We start from the raw sequence: 25,911 nt of genomic DNA, 5'->3' as shown, positions 1-25,911 counted from the left end.
CTTTACACCCAAATTTAAACTGGTTTTGACATCTTATGACCTTAAAATCACTGAAATATTCCATACTGGCATCATTTAATATGAATGTGTTGCAATGTTGTTATTAGGCATGTATTTGATTTTCTAAACTATATTAATAGACCTTTGTCAAAAATCAAACTGTACTCACCTGTTCCACTGAATACAACCTGATATTTGCATCATTAATTTGTAAATAACTTAATGCACTTTAATAAATTTCACCATTGGTGACAGTTAAGATGTGACACACAGTAAAACATTTAGATATATTCTGATTTGTGCAATGCTTTTTTTAATTTGACAGAGATTTTTTTTTGAATTTTCAAAAACTCATTTTTTTATTTACTCAAATCAAATAATGACAAAATACTGTAACACTGTTTTGAACAAAAAAACCAAATAAAATATAAACAAAATCATAAATTATTTAAGGTGAGAATTCACAACCGTCATACCAGAATATAAACATTTAAAGCACCGTTATGCAGAACGCTGTAAAAGCTGTTGTCAGGTTTCAATAAACCTTGAAGTATTTGAAGCTTTTGGTAAACAGCTCGCCACAAAGTTTTCACGTCATTTTTAGGACCAACATGAGCCCTCCGCAGAGAGTCCAACCACTTAGTTTACCCCAGTCAAAACTTGAACAGTTTATGCTTTTTTTCCTCCAATAACACGGAGCCTGTTTGCTGAAGCCTCGGTGGATCCGAACAGCCGACCAGAACAGTCGTCCAAATGCAGGAAAAGCATCATAAACATCTGGCTGCGTTCAAAGAGAGTTCAGTCTGTGCAGAGTCGATGTTTCCAGATGTGAATCAGGTGATCCGTGAACCCGACAGATCGAACAGCGTTCATCACGTTAAAGCGTTTATTATTGTATTCTGTATTCCTCTAAATAAAAAGATCTGCGGAAATCTGCTGCAAAATGTTCAGTGGCTGCGTTTACATGCACAGTAATACTCCTGTTATTCTGAACATGACCATATTTTTAATATTTTCATTCTGGTTGAATTTCCCAAATTATTATTTTTTTCCCCTGAATAGATGTATATTTTTCCGGCGCCTGTTACGCTCGGCCTCTCGCCTGTTTATGGTCAGCTCTGTGTGTTGTGTACAAATCAACGAACCGACAGTTTGCAAAAGGGATGCACGTTTTTTTAATCTATCCGATGTAGTGTTATTTTCTGGATCATTTTGGCTGATTGCAGATGCAGATATTGATTTTATGCACAAACGTTTCCACCTAATTGCAGAGAACATCAAGTCTCTTCTGCAGAGGGATGAACGCGTCTCTGACCCAGCGGCTGCAGATGCAAACATAACATACGAGACTTTTTTAAAATGTACTAATTCATAGGGCAAAGCAATTCTTTAACTTATGTTACATGTAAAGCATATTAATTCTCATTTAACCGATTTCGAACAAAACTGTAAAACTCGTCTCACTTTAACAGACGATGAGAGCCAAAATCTGACTTGTTTCAACTAACTACAGTTGTATTATTAAAGCGGCGTCTTTCTGGCCTGTCAAATCTGCAGAAAAATTCATTTTGGGCCAATGCTGATAATTCATTTTTAATGAATTTTTTTTATTTTCTAATGTGCCGATACTGAGGACATGCCGATATTATTGCGCGTCCTTAATTTGCAAGGGTTGGAGAAGCATGGCCCTGAAGCTGCGTTAGCACGGTCAAAATGTGTGCCACCTGTCGAAAAGTTACAAATAATCCTATTTTGATGCAAAAAAGGAAAAACGGCAAAAGCGGCTCTTTCAGAATAAACCTGAATATTTTGTGCATGTAAAGAGTCACTAGGCGGGTTTCCATAACAGATTTGAGTGATATTTTCCAAATGTGGATAAAACACAATGTGGAGCTGACTGTGTTTCCACTGTGTGATGTTGTACGACTTCTCTTCAGGCGATAACATCCCAGTAACCATGGCGATGGATGTTCAAAACGTCAGCAGCACTGCAGTTTGCACCAATGTGGCTTTTTGGAATTGCCTGAAATATCACCTCTTCTGAGCGTAGAAACTTTTTTGCGATAAATGGGAGTTTTTATTGAAATTGACGTGTTTCCATCAAGCGTATTTAATATTCACAATGTCAATTTTTGCAATTTGAGGCTTAATGGAAACCCGCCTACGCAGGGTGCATTTTTGTCTGTTTCATAGCGACTTAAATAAACCAAGAAACTGAAAAAATGAATAGTGTTCAGACTTTTTTCTGCCTGCTACACACAGCAGCAACAGTCTCACACAGCGCTCACGATAATAAACGATTTCTGACCCTTTCGCACTTTGTGCAGCTTTCCTGCAAACTCATCACTGCAATTCTTTTCTCATACGCGATCATCTTTTTCTGAAGGACCTTCGTCAGAGCTTTCAGGGACAAGAGTTTGGCTTTCATCCTCCGCGTCTGCTGACACTTCAACTTCAGCTTCTTACGAGCTAAGACAAGCTTGTGCCGCAGTGCGTTTTCTTTCGTTTTGAGCGTTATGGTTGACATGGACACCAGGTCAACCTGCACCGTGTTGTCTTTGCGCTGAGGTGTTGACGGAGACTCAGAAACAGGCTGATCCTCGGTGTTTTCGTTCTGCTGGGGTGTTGAGGGAGACTCGGAGACGACCTGATCCTGTGCTGCGTTTTCGTCACGTGTCACGGCTGAGGGAGAAACGCTGTAGTTGTGAATGGTGCGCACGTTGATTCTCTTTTTCGTGAAGCCGCACGTGGCGAGGTAGTCGTGATCGTGCATAACTCTTTCAGGCTCTGCTCTCGTGTTATACTCGACTACGCCGTCAGCAGCAGCGGCCTGGACGTTTCTGATGACGATGTCATTTTTGGGTTCAGGATCTCCGTTGTCGGGGATGATGACGGCCTTACGATCCCACACAGACAGCAAATGTGCGACCGTTCCCGGCGTCTTGTAAGGCTGGATGAGATAGCTGGGGAGCGGACATGGCGTGACAAAGGGGATAGCTATCTTGCCCTTCGTGGCCCTGGTGAGTTGCTTCTTTCTCATCAGATGTGGTGGGAAGGTGAAAATGTTCGGCACGGCGAAGTTCTTCAGCCTCCTCTTTCCCTGAGAGAAAATAAAGAAAGCAGGCTGATGTGATACATATCAAAGGATGTTTTCCCCCTTTACACCCATGATAGTCAACTTAAAGCCTGCGGGCCAAATCTGGCCCCCGAAAAGGTGCTGAGTGCCCCCCAATCATTTTCTAATTCACAATTAAAATAAAGTGACTCACACTGGGAATCGATTTTGTACTTTTAGGATGCATAAAGTGCCTGAGTGCATAAAACAGCACCAAGATAGAGCTTATTAATTAAGAAAGAAAAAACATGTCTGTGAAGGGTCTCCTGACAAAAGTAGCAAAGCCCATAAAGTCCTAAAATTTTGTCTGAAAATTCTAAAAATGTAAGAAAATCCTTGACCTTCTAAAATCTTTAAAAGAAAGAAAATAAAAATATATATCTCTGTTCAGTTATGCATTGCACCTCTCGCAGTGCAGAGCGTACTTTGGGCACAGATGGAGCAGCAGAACGTCAGCAGCAGTGAAAAAAACGTAACCGTTCATTCTGTTGGGTCTAAGTTTACTTTCACTTGCAGCAGCTGCTCCTCTCATCCATCAATCAGATCTAAATCATCAACTCAACAAATCAATTATGAACCCCATCAGTCACAATCCTCAAACTGCTGCTGAGAGAAAAAAACAGTTTGTTTTGGTACATTTTGAAGATTTTCTTTGTAATTCGAGCACAATAATGTATACAATCACCTTCGAGTCAAGGTAGAAGTGATGCTCCTCAAAGTGATTACTACACAGACGGGACGATGTCGTCGGGTACCAGTTCTTCCTCCTCACGTTCGCCAGCCATTTCTTCAGCCTGTCAGGGTCACTTAAAGGAAATCTGTTTGGGGAAAAAATGTGTTTACTGTGTATTTTTTTCACTGTGTTTGTGTAAGTTACACAAGCCGCAAAGAAAATATTAAATGTTTATTTATTTACGACGCTTTGAAACCTGGAACAACGTCAGCCTTTTTGTGGCGTGTTTAGATGCCTTTTACATACATTTAACTCCTGAAAAACCCAGACAAAAGTGGTTTGATTTCTTTTGAAAACACGGGTAAAAAGGCAACGAGAAACTTGGCAAAATTGTCCCACAAATTGCAAGAAATAAGGAAAAGAATATGGCCTGAAAATTAGTCTTAAACGAGAGAGAGCACGCACGCACACGCACACACACGAAACGTGTTTGCAGGTTGATATTTACGTATATATAGACATATGAGATAGGTATATTTATCTCTATCTATCTACTGTGTATACTACATAAATATCATTATATTTTCTTTGGTAGTTTATTTACCTGTTTACTCTTTTTTACTAATATTGTTATTCATGTGATCAGTTTTAAATTTAATTTACTGTATTTTTATTGTTATTGTGCTTTGGCAATGCATGGCAAATGCCCTGCTTATAAGTGACTTGAATTGATTTTGAGAGCGAGAGAAAGAGATGGGGAGAAACATCGATATTATCAATAAAACAACAACAACAATAATAATAATATACTTTGCTATATATTTCTATTTATTTATTATTCTTTTTTGGGGGCTTCTTGTTTGTTTATTTTTTGTTGGTGCCAAATTGTGGGTACTCCTATTATAACTCGTAATTTGTTACTTCTTTCCATGCATGTTTAAAGAAATAATAATAAATATATATAATCATGCCTATATTTATATATATATATATATATATATTACTAATAAGAGAGAGTGAGAAACATTGGTGTAAACATTTTGTATAATAATCATTATTTTTACTATACATTTATACATGATTATTTTCTTGTTAATTTTTCCTTGTTTAGCTAAATTTTTGCTACTACTGCAATTTATGACTTTTTCTTATGCATGTTTTTGAAAGAAATCAAGCCAATTAACAAGCAATTTAATATATATGGGCTCATTTTTTTATCTACCTTACCTAGTAGGTTGATTATTTATTTAAATAAATAAATAAAAACATTGGAAGAAAACATACTCGTGAACACAGATAAATTGATAAACGATGCAAAAATACTAATAATAACCTCACCTAAACCTGAGCTCTGACCCTAACCACCGAGGGAGGCGCTGCGCATCGAAAGGAGGGAGTCACTGTGTGACGAGGGGACACATTTTGATACCACACATCAACGTTATCCTAATGTTATTTGAAATTGCCTGTTTTTATTAGTTTCTGACGGAATAACCACCACTGACAAAGGCCACCATGCCCCCGTATTTCCACTACTACCACAGCAAACGCTAAGCTATCAGCTAGCACTAGCTAGGTTAGCGCGTCATCTGTGCTATCGATGCTAATTTTGGCTAGCAGAAAACGGGCTTCAAACAAAACGTACTCACCGGAAAAAATTAACATCCGACCCCACGGTGGATCTGTTGGTACAGCCAAACGCCGAACAAGACATTTTTCAGACGATCGAAATGGTACAATTAACTTTTATAAGCTGAAAAACGCAAAGAGAAAGGCCAAAGTTGTGGGACGAAGCCACCGAAAAGTGAAGCCAAAGCGGAAGTGCGTTACGGCTGCATTCTTCGTGATGACCAGCAGGAGGCGACTCCACTGGCTGCAGAGAGAAGGCCGCGGCTCATGTTGACATATAAACACAGAGAAGTCTTTGAGGAGTTATCTATACTTCTGTTTCTCTTATTGCTCCTTATTTCACACAAAGGGTGAACAGGCACCACATGGCAGAGAGGTGAAAAAACGGCATCAAGTTTAACACGTTTTTGGAGCCGCTTAAAAAAAAAAAAAAAAGTTTAAAAGTTAAAAAAATATTAGTAACATTTCTGGAAAAAAATCTGTAAACTGTTTGCAAAAAATAAAAGTAAATTATTAGAATAGTATCTGTAAAATATCTTAAAAATAAAAATAAATGTCTGAAAATAATAAATCAAATAAAACATCTGAAAATATTAAGAACTTGTCTGGAAAAATATTAGTAAAATGTCCAAAAAATCGTTTTTCATTCATTTTACTTAGTTTGTCTTTAACTCACACTTTTCGAGCAATTTAAGATTTTTTTGGGACATTTTGCTAATGTTTTTCGACATTTTGCTTATATTTTTTTAAGACCTCTTACCAATATGTTTCGGACCTTTTACGAAAAAAAAATTCAGACATCTTACTTAATTTTTCGGACATTTCACTTATATTTTGAAGACATTTTGCTAATGTCTTTCGGACATTTTACTTTTTTCGGACATCTTGCTGATAATTTCTGATATTTTACAAATAGTTTCCGGGTATTATTAAATAATTAATTAAATAGTTTTAATCTTATTTGGACATTTTACTTCTATTATTCAGACATTTTATTCATATTTTCCGTATATTTTTTTCTGACGTTTTACTATTATTTTCCAGACATTTTACTTGTTTTTTGGACACTTTACCACTATTTTTTCAGACGTCTTACTAATATTGTTCAGACATTTAATCAATGATTTTCGAACATTTTAAGATTTTTAAAAAAAATTTTTTTTTTTTTTTTTTTTTTTAAATTTTAATAGTTTTTGGACATTTTACTACTATTTGTCAGACGTCTTACTAATATTTTTCAGACATTCAATCAATAAATTTCAGACACTTTACTAAAAATATATATATTTTTTTACATTTTACAAATATATATATTTTAATTTAACCTTTTTTTATTTTACATTTTTTTCTTCAGAAATGATACGGACATTTTACTATTATTTTATTAATATTTAAACTTGTTTTTATTTTATTTTTATTTTCTTCAGAAATGATACGGACATTTTACGAATATTTTTGGGGTATTTTTCTATGAACGCGTGTTGATGACGTCAGGCCTCCTGCTCGCGGCAGTAAACATGGCGGCCGGCTAGCGGAGTCTCTGCGTGAATCCAGTCGTGAAATCTTCGGATTTCTCCTTCAAAGCGGAAACGAAACGTTTTTATCGTATTTCGGACACGCAGAGGTGCGCGTGCAGGGCGTCGGGCTCTGCGGGTTTTTCTTGAATTAAAGGTAAAGTCACGTTTTTCTGCTGTCGATGCTAAAGCGGCCCGAGCCACAAGTGCAGGCTAACGCAGCGCTAGCAGCTAACCCAGCGTCCAGGTGCTGCGTGATGTTTGAGTTTTCGCACGGCGGGTTTTTACCGCTTTTTTCGGGCTCTGTCGTAACTTCAGATAAGCGCAGTGTTTGTAAAATGTTACATTGTCTCAGTTTATTTATCGCTCACGCGTTGGCTCTCAACTTTACGCTAACTTGTTGGCTAACAGCAGCTAACCGTCTCATAAAAGGACCGCAGTGTTTATTTTCCCAAATAAGAGATAAATTTAAGTTTAACAACGCGGAAATGTTGATTTTATATATCAGCGGAAATCAGCAGTGACGTAAGAGTGCTTAAAAAACGAAAGTCCTCTTAAAGATATGTAGAGTTTTATTCCCAAACTGATAATATCGAGAGAAATTAACATGATTTCAGAAGAATTATATTTAAAAAAAAGAGGACTAATGTTAAAGGTCACTATTATGGTTAAAGGTGTTATTTCATGAAACAAGTCAAATGTAGAAATGAAAACACGTTCAGTTAACACATTTAAACTTTTTTTTTTTTTCTAAAAGCAACATACTCAGTAAACCGACAGTGTAAGACATTAAGGACAAGAGTGTATGAAACAGCATCAAAGTAGAGCTGGTTTATCAAAAACAGTTCATGTGGAGGATCCCCCACACCCCCGACAGAGGGCCCAGCTCAGACCGTAACTTCCTAAAATCCTAGAAACATCTTATAATCCTAGAAGCATCCTAATATCATTGAAATATCCTAAAATCCTTGAAACACCATAAAATCCTAGAAATGTCTTTCACTCCTAGAAACAGCCTAAAATTTGAGAAACGTCCCAAAATTCTTAAATTGGCGTTAAAAAAAAAACATGCTAAATTCTAGGAAGTGTCCCCAAACCCTAAAAATGTCCTAAAATCTTAGCAATGTCCAAAAATCAGAAGAATGACTGAAATATCCTAAATTGTCCTAAAATCAGAGAAATGTACCAAAATCCCAGAAACACGCTAAATTCCTAGAAATGTCCTAAATTTTGAGAAATGTGTTGAAATCCTCAAAACCTCCTAAAATTCAATTAAAATCCTAGAAATGTCCCAAAACCCAAGAAACGCCCCAAAATCCTGAAACGTGTTGGGCTGCTGCGATTGGCCTCCTGTTATGAGATCTGCTGTATGAGATCTGTAGGTTGTTTTTGAGTTTTATTTTATTTTCTTTGTTTTTCTGTTTTTTATTAGCTATTAATTCATTCAGATCGATCTTTTCTTTTTTCGACGTCAGTGTTTTATTGTGTTTTTTATTTAATCTTGGTGTGTAGGTGATTAAAAAAAAAGGGGGTAAATATTTACTACTCATTTTCAGACATTAAATAAATATGTTTACTCAATACGTTTGCCGAGCATTCAGCAGCTGATTTTGAACTTATATTTTAATTTTTAAATTTATGTAGCATTTTTGAAATTCGAATCATTGCTTTGATTTTTAAACTTTTCAGGGTGAAGGAGACGCTCGGGCACAATGGGGCGACGTTCAACCTCCTCCACCAAGAGTGGGAAGTTTATGAACCCCACCGACCAGGCCAGTAAGTACCCGCCGAAAACCAAGAGCCGGTTCCTCTGGAAGCGTCCGGCTGGATAAATCATAAATCTGTTGATGTCAGAACGAAAACGATAAATGTTTCCTACCTTCCTCACAGGAAAGGAGGCCAGAAAAAGGGAGCTGAAAAAGGTACCACTGATCTGGAAACTCACGATTTACTTTAATGTGCTCATTGTAAATACAAAAATAAAATGAATGAGTTGATAACTCGTCGCTTCGTTCATTAATATCCGTTATTTTAGAACAAGAAGCAGAGAATGATGGTGAGAGCGGCGGTGCTGAAGATGAAGGACCCGAGACAGATCATCAGAGACATGGAGAAGCTGGATGAGATGGGTGAGGGAGCCGAACACGTCAGACCGACTTTTAGTTATTTTAATGCAGCCTGTAGGATTATTTTTCCTACTTTTTATCATTATTTTCTGTCATTACCAAATAATAAAGCTCTTTCTTAACACCGTCGACAGAGTTCAACCCCGTTCAGCAGCCTTTGCTGAACGAGAAAGTGCTGAGGGACAAGAGGAAGAAGCTGCGAGAGACGTTCGAGCGAATCGTCCGTCTGTACGAGAGAGAAAATCCCGACACCTACAAGGAGCTGCGCAAACTGGAGCTGGACTACGAGACCAAACGAGGGCAGCTGGCTCTCTACTTTGACTCAGTCAAGGTGTGTATATGTGTGTGTGTGTGTGTGTGTGTGTGTGTGTTTTGTTATTTAGTATTACATGTTCACTCACGGTTGGACTGACGTGCAGCAAAGTGGAAATATTTTTTTGTTACATGAAGTAAAAATCAGACACAGCGCGCTCAGCTGCAGTTAAACTTTTTGAGACGGGCTGCTGAATCCTCAAAGTGGACATCAAAAGTCAACACCAGGACAGCAGTCCGATATTAGCATTTTATTATTGCCACACGGAGGTTTTGGGACAGATGCCCGTCGGCAAGAACGCGAAGAAAACCAACGCATGAAAACAGCGGGAGGGTGAGCCAGCATTTTAAAGACGCAGAATCACAGTAATATTAAAATCATACAGAAATAAACAAGAAAAATAAATTTATATATATATATATATATATATATATATATATATATATATATATATATATATATATATATATATATATATATATATAGATCAAGAGGTAAATAAATAAAATATTAATAATGACAACAAAAACAATAACAGTGACTGTAACCAAAAATATATATAAACAAAGTTAAATAAAATAAAGTTTCAGTAGTTTCAGGTAGTAACATGCTCTGTGTTGAATTTAGATTTTGATGGATCTCAGTTTAAGTTAAGGGAATTATTTTGGAAGAAACCAGCATGTTTGTGTCTTTTGTCTCAGCACATTTAGCTCCTGGCTCCTTTCCACTGACTCCCCACTTATCGTCATGTGTGTTAAACCGTTTTTTTCCCAGAATGCAGAGTCAGTGGAGGTCGACAGTATCCCTTTACCAGATATGCCTCACGCGCCCTCAAATATCCACATCCAGGACATCCCACTCCCAGGAGCTCAGCCTCCGTCCATACTGAAGAAGAACACCTCTTTTGGGTTTGTATTAACCGGTTTACATCAGAGCTTTCTGCCGGTAAAACTCAGCACAGCGTTCCTACAGATAATCAATCAATCAATCAATCAGGCTTTATATGTAAAGCACTCCCACACACACATACATTTACAAACGCACAAAAACAAAATAAAGCTTTAAAGAATAGAAGTACTCATTAAAACCAGAAATTGCAGATCTGAGGAAGTGCAACCCATTAGAAAGAAAAAAATAAGTAAATAAACAAACAGGTAGATAAACAAGTAAATATATACATAAAATGATATTAAGATAAATAAGTAAAATACTCAAACTGTAGATAAAAGGCAAATGACAGCACAAAGTAAAATAAGTAAATATGTTAAAATGATATATGAAGTATTAAAAATAGGAAACAGATGAAATTTTATTTTAAAAAAAAATATAAAATGAAATAGAATAAAGCTGATAAAAATGACTAAAACGACTAAAAAACTAAAAAGGCAGGTGTTGAGTTTGCTTTTTAAAAATATCATCCCTCCTCTGCAGCCCTCAGATCCTCAGGCAGGCTGCTCCACAGACCTGGACCCTATTAAGTTTCTGTTCTAACTTTTGGGACCATAAAAGGCCAGAAGACCTGAGGGCAAAAGTACGAAAAACGTCGGAGTTTTGAATATAAGAAAAAACTTGTTAGTATGCGAGTGTTTCTGCATCACTGAGGTATTTCTTTTTTTGAGGGACTTCTGTTTTCGTGTCTCTCTCAGTAAAGGACCTCTGTCGGCATCTTCTGGACCGGTTTTGGCGTCAGCGCCGGGCGTGCCGCGTTTACCTCCGGGGAAGAAGCCCCCCGGGCCGCCGCCTGGGCCCCCGCCTCCACAGGTCCTGGCGCTGTACGGCATTCCTGCTCGGCGAGCTTTCGGGACGGACACGGGTAACGCAGGCTCCTCGATGAACAAAAAAGGAAATCCAGGCAGTCCAAAATATGAAAAACATAAAAAACAAGGAGGAAATCACACAGAAAGCCTTTATGACAGCGGCTGAACTGTCAGCTTTTTTGAGCCCTGATGAAGACCGTCGAAACATCACGACTTTGCTTCATCGTTGACTTTCTGCTCACGTTTCTCTTTTTATTGGCGTCTTTCAAACAGAGCCGTCCATTCCCGGTTTAGAAAAGGACGCCGCGATGGAGCTGGGAAGAGACCGGGACAGCGGCAGCGAGAGCGACAGAGATCGGGACGATGCAGACGACGACGAAAGCGACTCCGAGGAGGACAGCGAAGACGAGAGAGACGAAGGGGGAGACGGAGACCAGAGAATGAGCATGGACAGACAGGATGACGACAGAGAGGAGGACCGAGACCGAAACGAAAGACATGCTGGTGAGATGGACGTTCGAAACATTAGCAGCCTTTTTCTATTGCAGCGGCTCAATAAAGCCGATCTAATGTCGCCGTATTTCTTTGTCCCGAATCGGAGTGGACACAAAACACACAGTGATGTATTGTTTTGATGAATGCTTTAACGTCTGACTACCTCAGGTCGCAGTGTACGTTTTGCGGACATGCCTCCAGACGCACCGCGTGAAGGGAAGAGGAAGAAGAAGAGGCTGGTGAAGAAGACGAAGGCCATCACTCCTCTGCAGGCCATGATGTTGAGGATGGCAGGTGCTGTAATACACCGGAGGCTTTTCCTCATTAATGCTAAACTATCACCGCTTTGTTTCTGTTTATGAAGACGTGCTACGGTATTTTCATTGTTTTTGTTTTTGTCTTTAGGTCAGTCGGTGCCTGAAGACGAGGAAGAGGAGGAGGTAGAGGAGGAATACACAGATGAATCCGACAGCTCGGACATCGAGGACAGGGGACCACCTGGAGAAAGTCAGCCCCACCTGATGGCCAATCAGCGTCTGCCTCCTCCTGCTGGGCCGGTGGGACAGGGGCCTCCACACATGCAGGGCCCACCGATGACGGGGCCTCCTCCTCTGGGTCCCCCTCCAGCTCCTCCAATGAGGCCTCCTGGTCCACCCTCTGGCCCACCTCCGGGCCCACCACCAGGTTAGATGCTTACTAGCTTGAATACGCCGCTCCGACTCTGAAATACATATTAGAATAATCCCTGAATCTCGCTCTCTCTCTCCATATATATATATATATATATATGTATATATATATATATATATATATGTATATATATGTATATATATATATATATTTTTTTAATTTTTATTGGAAGAAGTCTTTCTTCCATTTTTTTTTGTGTTTTCTCCCATTATCTTCCTGCCCCCTAAAGAGAGACCAGAACAGAAATAAAGGCAATAACGGAAATCGTTGTAATGGCAACAATCATGAGAAAACTTTTGGGTTTCAGTGACACGGAAATTAGGTCGAAGAATAAGAATAATTTATTAGAGGTCTCCGAATTTTTTCAAAAGAATGAAGCGAACTTGTTTGTTTGTTGGAGATTGAACATGTTTCCATTCAAGAAATACAAGTCGCCTTGCCAACAAGGTAGCAAAGGCGATGCTGTGGAGGAACTTCGAACAAGACAACGAGAGGGCCAGGAACAATAACACCTCATTCCTACTGCCCAAAAAACCTGCTATCACACGCTAGCATCTGTTTTTTTAATGCAAGGGAAACGTGTATGATCGGCATTCACACCCGTGTGAAATGACTCTGCAGTAGACACGGGTTTTTATCGCCTCTGGCTCTGATCAGCATTGATGGAAACACAACTCGTGGGTGAACGAGATAATTTCAGCTCCTTAACCATCGTAATGCAATGACGCGCTGTCACTAATTACAGTCTATCTCCTCCTAAGCAGCTAAAACACTGATCCAAACACATCTGCATCGAGTTTGAAAGAGACTGAATAAGTAAGAGATAAATAAAGAAACCACTGAAACGTTTTCAAAGACCTCTGCTCCTGCTGTCTACTTTTTACCTGTTCTCCTGCCTGTCTGTGATGTTGCACAGACACACCAACAAGACAACACACACGCTAGCTGACAGGCTGACTCACTCTCAAGTGGTGAGTTCAGTGGCAGTAGGAATACAGTCAATCGCTAATATTTAGCAGGTCTATCCGTGTTTAAAAAAACCCACATACAAACGATAAGTTAGTGGGAAAAGGTTTATAAAGGTGATTTTACGCAGTGTTAAGAGTTTCAAATTTGTCAGATATGAATATATTAAGCTTTGTGCAAAAATCTGTTTTAAAGACGTCCTGGCTCTACCTTACACGTACACTATTGATTGTTTCGATTTTTGTATTCTGTTATCTTCAGGTGCTCCTCCGTTCTTGAGGCCTCCTGGTATTCCTGGAGGCATGAGGGGTCCAATGCCGCGTCTTCTGCCTCCTGGACCTCCACCAGGTCGGCCCCCGGGCCCTCCACCGGGACCCCCTCCTGGTCTTCCACCAGGCCCCCCACCACGAGGACCCTCCCAGACTACCACCCCCGGCACCACCAGGTAGGCGTGTGTGACCGTATGAAGTGTATGAAGGCGCATGTTTGTGCGCGTCTGCGGTTTGACCCAAACTTTGTATTTATATTCATGTTTGTATTTATAGTCATATTTTTCTCATCAAAATAAATGTGTTTTTTCAGGTATCCCACCTCCTCCCCCGAGAGCAGGAGGGCCCCCGCGCCCGATGGCTCCGCCGCTCTCCCTCTTCCCTCCTCCTCTCAACTCCAACGTGCTCAGCGCTCCTCCCAACATTGTGCAGCGACAAAAAGGTGCCGGACCCAACCAGGACGGTTCGCAGAGCAGCATGCCGCCTCCCGCCATGCCCATGCGACCAGGCGTCATGCAGATGCCTCCTCCACCGGGAACAGCCGCCGCACCCTCAGGCGCGAACCCTGGCAGCAACCCCCCCGGCCACCACCACGCGGCCACCATCGAAAAGCGCGCCAACATCACCTCTGTCGCGGCGGCCGGAGGCGGCTTGGCAGCGGGGGCCGGCTCCGGCGGAGCCACCATCTCCGCCAAACCTCAGATCATCAATCCGAAGGCGGAGGTCACCCGCTTCGTGCCCACGGCGCTGAGGGTGCGCAGGGACAAGAGCGGAGCGATGCCCGGGGCGGCGCCTGGGCCTCTGGAGAAAGTAGGAGGAGGAAGGAGGGGAGATGAGGTCATGGGAGGCGTGCAGGGACCGAAACAGCCGGCGGCAGCTGCTCCGATGGTCAACCCGACGCAGATGGGCGCCGTGTCTCAGCCCAACATGAAGACTAAGGACCAGGTGTATGAAGCCTTCATGAGAGAGATGGAGGGACTCCTCTGAGGCTGCGGAGGATTTTCGGGGCGAGGCGCTCTGAACAACAGGAGTACGTTTGTTTTCTGTGTTTCTGTGCAGTTTTAGAGGCAGATAGATCAGTTTCTCGTCTGTAAACCACCGGAAAGATTTGACGCTGAGCACCGGCTCGTCTTCATTTCACCTGGACTTTATTTGTTGTATTAAAACGAATGTGATGCACCTAAGAAATCTGATTATGCGTGCATTAGGTGGTATGTAATGTTTCATACCTTCCTGAAATGTCAGTGGAGTATACGAAGGTATAAAAGTGTGTCCCTTCCCGACAGCAAGTGTGCTACTTTCTACTTTCCATATTAAACAGAAAAAAACAACTTTACACCCTCCGAATTCAACTTTCTCTTAACTTTCTCCCTCTCTCAACTCATAAAAAAACACACAACATAAAACTCACCCAAACCATCTCTTATTAGTAATCAAATTAGTAAGTCCATCGTTCCAACAATCACCAGCTCCGGTTTGGTTGAAATAAATCCTTAATTCACCAAATTAGATGTAAAAAAACATGCTGCTTTGCTGGCCGCCGGCTGTTTACACTACTGTAACTTCTCCCTCCACCACTAGGTGTCAACAGCACTGAAAAACATACCTTTGGGATCTCTAAATTGCTTGATATACTGTGATACCGCCCAAGCCTAGTTTGACATTCGTAAACTTTAGTTGCTATAAAAGGCGACTAGAAAAAAACAATTTCTTCTGCAATGAAAAACAAATGCCAGAAACTACCGAGTGCTTTTTGTCCACCAGTATGTTTTTGTTTTTACTACAACTGAATTTTTCCTCCAACCAACTCTTTGTGATTTACCAGACCAGAAAAAAAGGCATTTTTGTATGATGATTATTTTATTTGTGATCTTCTAAACATGTTGGACTTCAAAATAAAGGCGTAGAATGTTTGTCAAACTCTGAAAAAGTTTGAAACAGTTTGATCTGCAGCTAAATAAATACTTTTTACCTCATGTCACTGTGCTAAAGATCTCTTTATTTAACCAGAGTTCCCTCTGACATGAACAAAACATTTTTAAAAGAAAAGTAAAAACTTGTCTGAAGAGGCACAACGCGTCTGATTTACTAAATGACCTTGTTACTAAAAAAAACTTAAATTTTGCCTCCTGAATGTGTAGAATCTATCTCTAAATCAAAGGCAAACCTTTTTTTTGTCACCATTCAGTAACATCTAGACTGCATTTAATCCCAGTGAACTCTGTCTCTTTAATTTGTTGTTCTTAATGTGATTGCGTTTACAGTGTTGAGGAATAATTAGTTACATGTTAATAAATTCTAAATTAAATCGAATCAGTTACTGAGAAAAAAAAATAATTTAACAATAAAAAAACAAAACAAAGCACGAGTACACATACCCCCATCTGAGAAACACTGGTGTCATACAGGAGATAATAAAGGAACATAAAGACAAATCTTCATCTTCACATTTTATTTTTTTATTATTTTGTTTTATTCAGGAATCAGATATTTTTATATTAATTTATTATTATTATTTTTATTAGTGTTTTTTAAATTGTATTTATTTCAGGATTAGACATTTTTTATTCTTTTATTTTATTCAGGAATCAAATATTTTTATATTAATTTATTAGTGTTTTTTTGTTTTATTTAGGGATTAGATATCTTCACATTTCTTATTTTATTTTATTCAGGAATTAGATATTAGATATTTAGATATCTATAGATTAGATATTTTTATTAGTGTTTTTTAAATTGTATTTATTTCAGGATTAGACTTTTTTATTATTTTATTTTATTCAGGAATCAAATATTTTTATATTAATTTATTAGTGTTTTTTTGTTTTATTTAGGGATGAGATATCTTCACATTTCTTATTTTATTTTATTCAGGAATTAGATATTTAGATATCTATAGATTAGATATTTTTAGTAGTGTTTTTTAAATTGTATTTATTTCAGGATAAGACATTTTTTATTATTTTATTTTATTCAGGAATCAATTTTTTTGCGTTATTTTTCTTTTTAAATTTAGGGATAAGACTTCTTTTTTAAGACTTGAAGTTAGGTGATGGTGGTGGGAGCGTCAGGACAACAATTCCCACCATCCACTGCGTCTGAAGCTCGAAGTCGTCATTTCCGCAGCTGCGCAGTCCGGAGCTGGCGGCACGTTGGGGAGGCAGACATGGCGGACGGCGCAGAGGAAAACGTGAAGCCAAACTCAGAAGAAAGTCTCGAAGCTTCGAGCGGAGAAGAAGAAACCAGTCCGGGAGACGGCGGAGAAACCAGCGCGGCGGCGAAGACCTTCAGAGACCTGGTGAGTCCACGAAGAAGAAGAGACGCCATGTTGGCGACGTAAACAAGAAGCTGAAACAGTTTGTAATGTGTCTCCGGTGTCCCCCGGGTGTCTCCGGTGTCCCCCGGGTGTCTCCGGTGTCCACAGGGCGTCACTGAGGTCCTCTGTGAGGCCTGCGATCAGCTGGGATGGAAAAGTCCGACAAAGATCCAGATCGAAGCGGTTCCTGTGGCGCTGCAAGGTGAGCGGACAGGTACACAGGTGAGACCTGTGAGCCCGCCACACGTGACAACAACACACGGGACAGCGAGACACAGCCGCGAGACACAGACAGCCGCGAGACACAGCCGCGAGACACAGACAGCCGCGAGACACAGCCGCGAGACACACCCGCGAGACACAGCAGCGAGACACAGCAGCGAGACACAGCCGCGAGACACAGCCGCGAGACACAGCCGCGAGACACAGCCGCGAGACACAGCCGCGAGACACAGCCGCGAGACACAGCCGCGAGACACAGCCGCGAGACACAGCCGCGAGACAACGTTAACGTGAAGACACATAACAACGAAGTAACAATACTACAGTGTTTATATACTACTACAATCCAAGTAATATTCAAGTAAATGTTTGTATAAAATCATTCTGCAGCAGATCCGCGTTCACTGCTGTGAAATACACTTTTATTATTATTATTATTATTATTGTTATTATTATTATTATTTTTATTATTGATGCTACACTTTAACAAAGTGACAGGAGGTCAGAGGTCAGGCACAGCAGCCCCACGTTTCAAGGATTTCAAGGGTTTTGGGATGTTAGGATGTTTCCAGAATTTTAGGGCGTTTCCAGGATTTTAGGAAATTTTAGGATCTTTCTTAGAAATCAGTAAGTTTCTACGATTTTAGGATATTCCCAAGGTTTTAGCAAATTGTTTTACTTTGAGGATTTTAGGATGCTTGCACAATTTTAGGAGATTTTAAGGATTTTAGGATCTTTCTAAGATATTAGTAAGTTTAGACGATTTTAGGATGTTTCTACGATTTTAGCACATTTCTAGGATTTTAGGACATTTCTACGACTTTGGGATGTTTCTAGGATTTTAGGAGATTAGGATTTTTTAAAAACATTTTTAGGACATTTTTAGGGTTTAAGGACATTTTGGGGAATTTAGGACCTTTCCAAGATTTGAGCATATTTTTAGGATTTTATGACATGTCTAAGATTTAAGGATGTTTCTAGGATTTTAGGATTTCTCTAAGGTTTTATGACATTTCCCGGATTTTAGGACGGCTCTGAAGTGTTGGCACATTTTAAAAAATTTTTTTAGGACATTTCTCAGATTTTTGCACATTTCTAGGATTTAGGATATTCCTGGAATTTTCAGACATTTATTTGTTAATTTTTATTTAAGAAGGACCACCGACTGTTTAAAACATAAACGACACCATGTGATGCACCAGATCACGCGTTAGCTCTATAATCTGATTCGGTGCAGAGAGCCGCTCACACGACCTCAACAACGTCCGCCTTCTTCGTGATCCGCAGGTAAAGATGTCATCGGCTTGGCGGAGACCGGTTCGGGAAAGACGGGCGCCTTTGCTCTGCCCATCCTGCAGTCCCTGCTGTCCTCGCCGCAGAGGCTCCACACCCTCGTCCTGACGCCCACCAGGGAGCTGGCCTTCCAGATCTCGGAGCAGTTCGAGGCCCTGGGCTCCAGCATCGGGGTGAAGTGTGGTACGTGTCCAGCGGAGGTGTGAAACGGTGCATAAAATGGATTTAGACGTCTTATTATTGTTTTTGTCTTTTGTTTTAATTTAGGGATGCAACATTTTAATATTCTTTATTTTGTTTTATTTTAATTTTTAAGGGATTAAACATCTTAATGTTGTTATTATTATTATTTTATTTTATTTTTTATCACGGGATTAGACATCCAAATGTTAGTTTTTAATTTAATTTCCTAATTTAGGGATTAGACATCTCATCTCGTTATTTTTTTATTTTTATTTTTAATTTTTTTTAATTCAGGGAAGAGACATTAAATATTATGGTTTAATTTAATTTTCTAATTTAGTGTGTAGTTTACTTAATATTCCTTTTTTAATTAATTAATTAATTTTGTTTTACCACTACTACCACTACTACTAATGATAATAATAATTATTATTATCATTATTATTATTTATTTATGTTATTTTAATTTAAGAAAACAGATGTCTTATATTCTTTAATTTATTGTATTTTATTTCAGGATTAGACATCTTAAGCGTTTGTGTCCCTCACAGGTTTGAAAGGATGCTGATGACTTTCGTTATTTCTTTACCTAATTGTTTTTTGTTCCTGGTTTGTGTTGCAGCTGTGATCGTGGGAGGAATCGACATGATGTCTCAGTCGTTGGTGTTGGCGAAAAAACCGCACATCGTTATTGGTAAGACAACGAGTCAAACTCACGAACATCAGCGGTCTCTTCTTCTTCTTCTTCTTCTTCTTCTTCTTCTTCTTCTCTGTGTGCGTTTGCTCGTGTTTTTTTAAGTTGTTTCAATATTCAGAAGTTTTTAGCAACAAATAATTTTAGCACGAATGTGATGAAGTGATGGAGATGTGTTTACACGTCTGTCCGAACACACTCGACTTTCAAGTGGTTTCCAGGATTTTAGGACAGTTCTAGCATTTTTGGACGTTTCTAGGATTTTCGGACGATTGTAGGATTTCTGGACGTTTGGAAAATTCTGGCATTTTAGGAGTTTAGGACTGATGATGTTTCTAGGATTTAGGATATTTTTAGGTTTTTAGAACATTTCTAGGAAGTTTGTAGGATTTAGGACATTTCTTGGACTTTGGATGTTTTTAGGATTTTAATGCATTTCTAGGATTTTAAGATGTCTCTGATTTCAGGACTTTTGAAGGATTTGGGGACGTTTCTCGGATTTTAGCACATTTCTGTAAACTGAGGCTGTCTCTATGACTGGATGTGTTTCCGCGTGTTGAGCCGTTTGATGGCGGTTTTTTGTTATAAATAGGCAGAAGTTTTGGCGACGTGTAATTTTCGCACTAATGTGTTGAAATGTGTTTACAGCCACGCCCGGACGCTTGATCGACCACATGGAGAACACGAAGGGCTTCTCCCTCCGAGCGCTCAAGTTCCTGGTCATGGACGAAGCCGACAGAATCCTCAACATGGACTTTGAGACGGAGGTGGGTCAAAACCCAAAACTCTGAGTCACTGACGCAGATCATGAGGGATCACTTTATAACACAGTTATGCATAAATAATGAAAAATAATGAAATAACCGTCTTTCTTTCACCAGGTGGATAAAATCTTGAAGGTGATTCCCAGAGACAGACGCACGTTCCTGTTCTCCGCCACCATGACCAAAAAGGTAAACCGGCACTTCGACAGTGAGGATGCTTTTTTAGGGCCTGCCTGATGCAGCGTGAGGTATTCGGTGTCTTCGGTGAGGTATTCAGTGTCTGTGGTGAGGTATTCGGTGTCTTCGGTGAGGTATTCAGTGTCTTCGTTGAGGTATTCGGTGTCTGTGGTGAGGTATTCAGTGTCTTCGTTGAGGTATTCGGTGTCTTCGGTGAGGTATTCAGTGTCTTCGTTGAGGTATTCGGTGTCTGTGGTGAGGTATTCGGTGTCTTCGGTGAGGTATTCGGTGTCTTCGGTGCTGCAGGTTTCTGCAGGTTTACCTGCACGCTCCTCCTGCTCTGACGCTCTTTGCTTTGGTTTCAGGTCCAGAAACTCCAGAGAGCGGCTCTCAAAGACCCCGTGAAGTGTGCCGTCTCCACCAAATACTCCACCGTGGACAAGCTGCAGCAGTACTACATCTTCATACCGTCAAAATACAAGGTACGGGTCGCTCTCAGCTGAGAGGGAGATAGTAAGTTTATACTGCTCTTCAGATGATGCTGTTGTCGCTTATTTGAATCTGTTCATTGAGTAAATTTTTTATTTTTATTTTTTTCTGTTATTGTCCGTCTGTCCGTTCCTCGATTGCTTTTTTTTCCCTGTAAATTTTTTGGTCATTTTGAAAAAAAAGGCAATTATTTTTCCTAAAAGTCAGCTAATTTGTACATACGTAGAGCTTTTTTTCTTTAAAAAAATGTTTTTGCAGAGTCTTTTACTTCAAAACTTTTTTAAATGATTTAAAAAAAAATCTTAAGTGATTTTTTTTCTTTAAAAATGTTGGTGATTTTAAAAAGGAAAATTGGTACTTTTTTACCTTTACAATTTCTTTGTCTAAAAGCATTTTGCAATTTTTTTTAAAGTCTTTATGATTTTTGGTAGGATTTTTGGTGTCTTGAAAAAAATGTTGGTGCTTTTTAAAAAAATCACTTAAAAAAATTGTTTTGGTGATATTTTTTCTCTAACGACTTTTTTATAAACAGCGTGAAAAATACTGAATTTTACGATTGTAATGCCAGTGTAAAGCAGATTTAATGCCGTTTACAGGATAATTTAATTTTTTTCTTTCCTCAACTTTTTTCCTCATCGTTTTTGTAAAAAGAAAAATAAATATATAATACTTCTATATCCACATATGCTCTTTTACTCACACATATACACCAGTATGTAAATGCTGAAGTGTACATGTGTGTATTAGTAAACTTAAATATTTTCACTGGAGCTGAGGGAGTGTGTACTGCAGTAGTACACGCTCCCTGCATGTTTTAATGACTGTACCGTCGTGCTGCCAGCCGTCCATCCTCTGAGTACTGCAGTCACTTTATGAGACTGTTTATATTAAGTGTATTTGAGTGTTTTTGAATGTTTGTGTGTGTTTTTACGACAGGACTGTTACCTGGTGTCCATCCTGAACGAGCTGGCCGGAAACTCCTTCATGATTTTCTGCAGCACGTGTAATAACGCCCAGCGGGTGGCGCTGCTGTTAAGGAACCTCGGCATCACGGCGATCCCTCTTCATGGTCAGATGAGTCAGGTAGAGCTACACACACACACACACACACACACACACACACACACACACACACACACACACACACACACACACACTCACACACACTCATGAATGTGTCTGGAAGCTCTCGGTTTCAGACGTTAGTATTTGTGATAAAGCTGTAAGTTTTAAAGGTTTAACTGTTCACACATATTTATTAAAACATAGAAAAGTTGCTGACGCGTTGTTCTCTGCCAAACATTCGGAAGCTTTTCGTTTACGTGCCGTGACAGACATTAGTGCAGTTTACTGCAGCGAACAACAAAAAAAAGCATTCCTTGTTTTTTTCTTTTATTTAAAACCTCCGAAAACACACTGAGGGTGAACCCTGATTTTCAGTGGAGCCGAGGGACATAAAACAAACAATTATCAAAACAGAAAAATACAAGGCTTTCACAATATCAAAAACCTTATGTTTTCATTACTTTATGGGTCTAATAATAATAATAATAATAATAAAAAAAATAATAATAATAATGAATATTATTATTATTATTGTTATTATTATTATTATTATTATTATTTAATAATAATAAGAAGTAGTAGTAGTAGTAGTAGTAGTAGTAGTATTGGTATTATTACTGTAGCCGTTGTGCTATACAGTATACCTTCATACTGTTAAACCGCACTATTTTCGCGCCTCGGCGCCGTGTCCGGAGGGAATTTTGTTTTTGGGTTGTCTGTCCACACGTTCGTCCTGTTCTTGAGCGCGATATCTCGATAGCGCCCTGAGGGAATTTCCCCAAATTTAGCACAAACAAAATTCTGTTGAATTTGTTAATTAATTAATTTATGATTAAGTCATATTTACCTATTTTCTTGCATTTTTTGTAGCTAACGATGTGCAATAGGCCTTTGTTTTTATTTTGTTTTTTCTAAGTCTCTGTATATACGTGTGTTTATATGGGTACATGTTTATTTTATTTTACTATTGTCTGCTAGGCTCTGTGGAAGTTAGCATGCTAACGAAAAACAATAAAAATAATAAAATAAAAAATAAAAAAAAGCTGAAAGGTGAAGGTCACATGTCAAGGTCACAGAGACTCATACAACATGGTTTTGGCCGTAACTCAAGGACCCTCAAGAACCACCTTGAGTCTGCGCCGATTGTCGAGACCTCCCGTGTGTGAAGCGTCCGTGTTTTCACAGAAATGGAAACAAACTGTAGGCTCAACTTGCGTGGTGATCGGAGGCATAAAACCGCGTGGCGATTATATATAGTTTGAGACTTATGGTGTCAAAAAATCAAATTTCCTGGAACGCCATCTCCGACTCTTCAGGCTTTATAGACGCGTTTCCATCAGAGCCAAACTCCTCTCCTCAGTCACTTTTTTTGGTGTTTTTTTAATGCCGTATTCACCTGCGGATCTTCCTCCATCTGTTTGTCAGAACAAACGTCTCGGAGCGCTAAACAAGTTCAAGTCCAAGTCTCGGTCGGTGCTGCTGGCGACCGACGTGGCGTCCAGAGGACTGGACATTCCTCATGTGGACTGCGTCATCAACTACGACATCCCCACCCACTCCAAGGTACCGAGGTGCCGACGTTTAACAGGATTACTGAAATACTGTGATTCGATTTAATGTTTGTATGCGTCTGCCTTCGCAGGACTACATCCACAGAGTCGGACGAACAGCCAGAGCAGGACGCTCCGGAAAGTCCATCACTTTTGTGACTCAGTAAGAACGAACGTTTGCCACCGAACTTCATTTTTAACGTCTCTGTCTATCGTGTTTTTTGCGTTTTCTCTTGTATTTTCACTCTGAATATAAAAAAGTAATGAGTTTCCTGCAGTAAAGTGACGTATCGTGTCATCTCAGATATGACGTGGAGCTTTTCCAGCGAATCGAAAGTCTGATCGGGAAGAAACTTCCGGCCTTCCCCACGCAGGAAGAGGAAGTGATGATGTTGGTGGAGAGGGTGAGCGAGGCCCAGAGATTTGCCAGACTGGTAGGTCATCACTTTTTTTTTCACATTTTACCTCAACCACATGACATATTTAACAGATACTTCAAAGTTACTGTTGACAATTTCAGCTCTTCAACCACTTTGATGTGGTGTGGTGTCCCACAGGGCTCAGTACTGGGCCCAGTTTTATTCCGTTTGTATTTATTACACCTTACCATTGTTTCGTTGATGGTTTCCAGCTCTGACGATGTTGTTTTACCTTAGCTGTCTGATATTATTTATGATATTATATTGTATTGTGAAGCACTTTGTAACTAGGGTTTAAAAAAAGCACCATAGAAATCAAGTTTATTGTTATTATTTTTGTGTAAATACAAGGACGTACTATATTAAACCCGAGGAAAAATGTGTTAACTGTGTGTCTAAATAACTTGAATGTCATTTTCAGTGTCATTTCCTTTAATAATTGCTATTCTTAACACTTTAAAACCTGGTTCGACATCAGTTTTCACCTCTAACAAGCTGTTTAACCCTTTGAAACCTGAGTGAATTGGTTTCATTTCCATCAAAATCGTAGCGAAAAAAAGTAACTTGTCAAGAAATGTCCCACAAATTGCAAATCACTACTAATAGGTGAAAAGAAAATTTAAGAAAGGGGGAATGATTTGGGGAAAATTATTGAAAACTAGGGATAATGTACATAAAACTATGTTCAGAATCATCATTATTATATATTTAAAATCATATTACAGAAAAAAATTATAAACATATTTTTAAAATAAAAACATTTCTCTTTTTTGCTAATTTTCAGGTAATTTTCTTGTAACTTTACTTATTTATTTATAATTTTTGGGCAATGTGTTCAAGTTGCTTGTTAGATATTATATAAAAAAAAAAAAAAAACAGGGAGAAATGTCCAGATAACAACATTCAAAACTTATATTTACAGCTATGTTACAGATTTTTTTTGTTTAAAGCTTCTTATTTATTTTTCTGATGTTTTTAGGCATTTTTTTCCCTAATTTCCTGATCATTTAAAGCCACTTCTTGTTAAGTTACTCATCCCCTTCTTTCCAGTTATTTTAAAGAAATTAAACCATTTTACTCAAGTTTCAAAGAGTTTAATTCGGAACAAATCAAGAATCAAATTAACCCCCCACCATTATCTATTATTTATTTTTATTTTTATTATTTATTTTTCAATCTGCCCAAAGATAAAAGAATCACGTTGAACCCCCACCATTATCTTTTATTTATATTATTATAATAATATATATATATTTTTAATATGCCCAATGATAAAAGAATCACGTTGAGAAATAAAAACCTATTTATTAATTTATATTATTATTTTTTTTCTTTTTAGGAAATGAAAGAGCAAGGTGATAAAAGGAAAAGGCCCAAAGGAGGAGACGGAGACGAGGATGACACAGAACAAGCAAGCGGAGTGAGGAAGAAAGTAAGAGGAGGAGGAGGAGGAGGAGGGGGAGGAAAAGGAGGGATGAAGAGGAGGGGTGGAGGAGCGTGGAGGGGAGGACGCTGAATGCTCCTACGCTAACAGACTGTACATAAACATACGATTCCTTCTTTGTATTTGATGTAAAACTTCGTGATGCCGTCAGTGTGGACGCTATTTAATGACCGAAAACACGATTTTCTGTCTCTATATGAAACTTTCCATTTGTAATAAAACAACGCTGTAAAACCGAAGCTGTGTTTATGCAGAGTGATGTCTGGCTGCGTGAGTTTGGGGCCTAAAATGCTGCTGTTGTGGTTTTCAGACACAAGAGGGCGATGTTTCAGTTCACAGCAGAAAAGAAAGAGATGGCTTAACCCTTTGAAACCTGAGCACACTGGCTTGATTTTTTGTTTGAAAACAAAAGAAATAGGCAATGAGCAATAAAAGAAATTAACCAAAAAATAGCAAGAAATATGTTTGAAAAAAGTGCTAGAAATTACCTGAAAATTAGTAAAAAAAAAAAAAAGATGTAGAAAATGTGTAAAATTAAAATAATTTTACGCATGAAAATGTGCCTGTCTTTAAAAAAAAAAGTCTTTTAGGGTTTTTGTTAAGAGGTATCTGAAGGTACCAAAATGTTCAGCTGTGCTAAGGGACTGTTCTTTATTTATCAGATGAGGGGTTGTTGGGTGCTTTCTTTTTTAAACGTGTAACTGTGTTAAATCAGGCGCTAAAAATGATTATGAGGTTTGAGCGTGAA

At 38.9% G+C, this 25,911-nt stretch overlaps 3 protein-coding genes across 3 annotated transcripts; 2 read left to right on the top strand and 1 right to left on the bottom strand.

The window, feature by feature from the left end:
- Nucleotides 1–328: 328 nt before the first annotated feature.
- Nucleotides 329–5,961, bottom strand: LOC121940465 (uncharacterized). The gene is made up of 3 exons (XM_088069369.1): nt 5,438–5,961; nt 3,801–3,933; nt 329–3,100 (listed from the first exon to the last, which is right to left on the bottom strand). The coding sequence occupies exons 1-3, from the start codon at nt 5,500–5,502 to the stop codon at nt 2,285–2,287; spliced, it is 1,014 nt and encodes a 337-aa protein (XP_087925495.1). The 5' UTR covers nt 5,503–5,961; the 3' UTR covers nt 329–2,284.
- A 941-nt stretch (nt 5,962–6,902) lies between these two features.
- wbp11 (WW domain binding protein 11) lies at nt 6,903–15,523 on the top strand. Its single transcript, XM_088090954.1, is given in 13 exon segments — nt 6,903–7,088; nt 8,621–8,707; nt 8,822–8,853; nt 8,967–9,060; nt 9,192–9,388; nt 10,145–10,278; nt 11,017–11,183; nt 11,401–11,631; nt 11,791–11,916; nt 12,028–12,306; nt 13,540–13,690; nt 13,692–13,723; nt 13,861–15,523. Coding segments are annotated over 12 exon segments (2,181 nt in total). The 5' UTR covers nt 6,903–7,088; nt 8,621–8,643; the 3' UTR covers nt 14,535–15,523.
- Nucleotides 15,524–16,559: 1,036 nt separating this feature from the next.
- Nucleotides 16,560–25,402, top strand: ddx47 (DEAD (Asp-Glu-Ala-Asp) box polypeptide 47). Its single transcript, XM_088090955.1, has 12 exons — nt 16,560–16,845; nt 16,972–17,065; nt 18,373–18,561; nt 19,184–19,255; nt 19,904–20,022; nt 20,137–20,208; nt 20,562–20,678; nt 21,622–21,768; nt 23,176–23,313; nt 23,393–23,463; nt 23,605–23,734; nt 25,059–25,402. Exons 1-12 carry the CDS (start codon nt 16,600–16,602, stop codon nt 25,233–25,235), a joined length of 1,572 nt encoding a protein of 523 aa, XP_087947081.1. The 5' UTR covers nt 16,560–16,599; the 3' UTR covers nt 25,236–25,402.
- Nucleotides 25,403–25,911: the final 509 nt, after the last annotated feature.

This window comes from Plectropomus leopardus, chromosome 18, assembly GCF_026936395.1.
Source record: "Plectropomus leopardus strain MGB_pleo_1.0 chromosome 18, ASM2693639v1, whole genome shotgun sequence".
Taxonomy (NCBI): domain Eukaryota; kingdom Metazoa; phylum Chordata; class Actinopteri; order Perciformes; family Serranidae; genus Plectropomus; species Plectropomus leopardus.
Note: the sequence above shows the minus strand (reverse complement) of the source record. Positions and strands in the feature narration are given on the sequence as shown.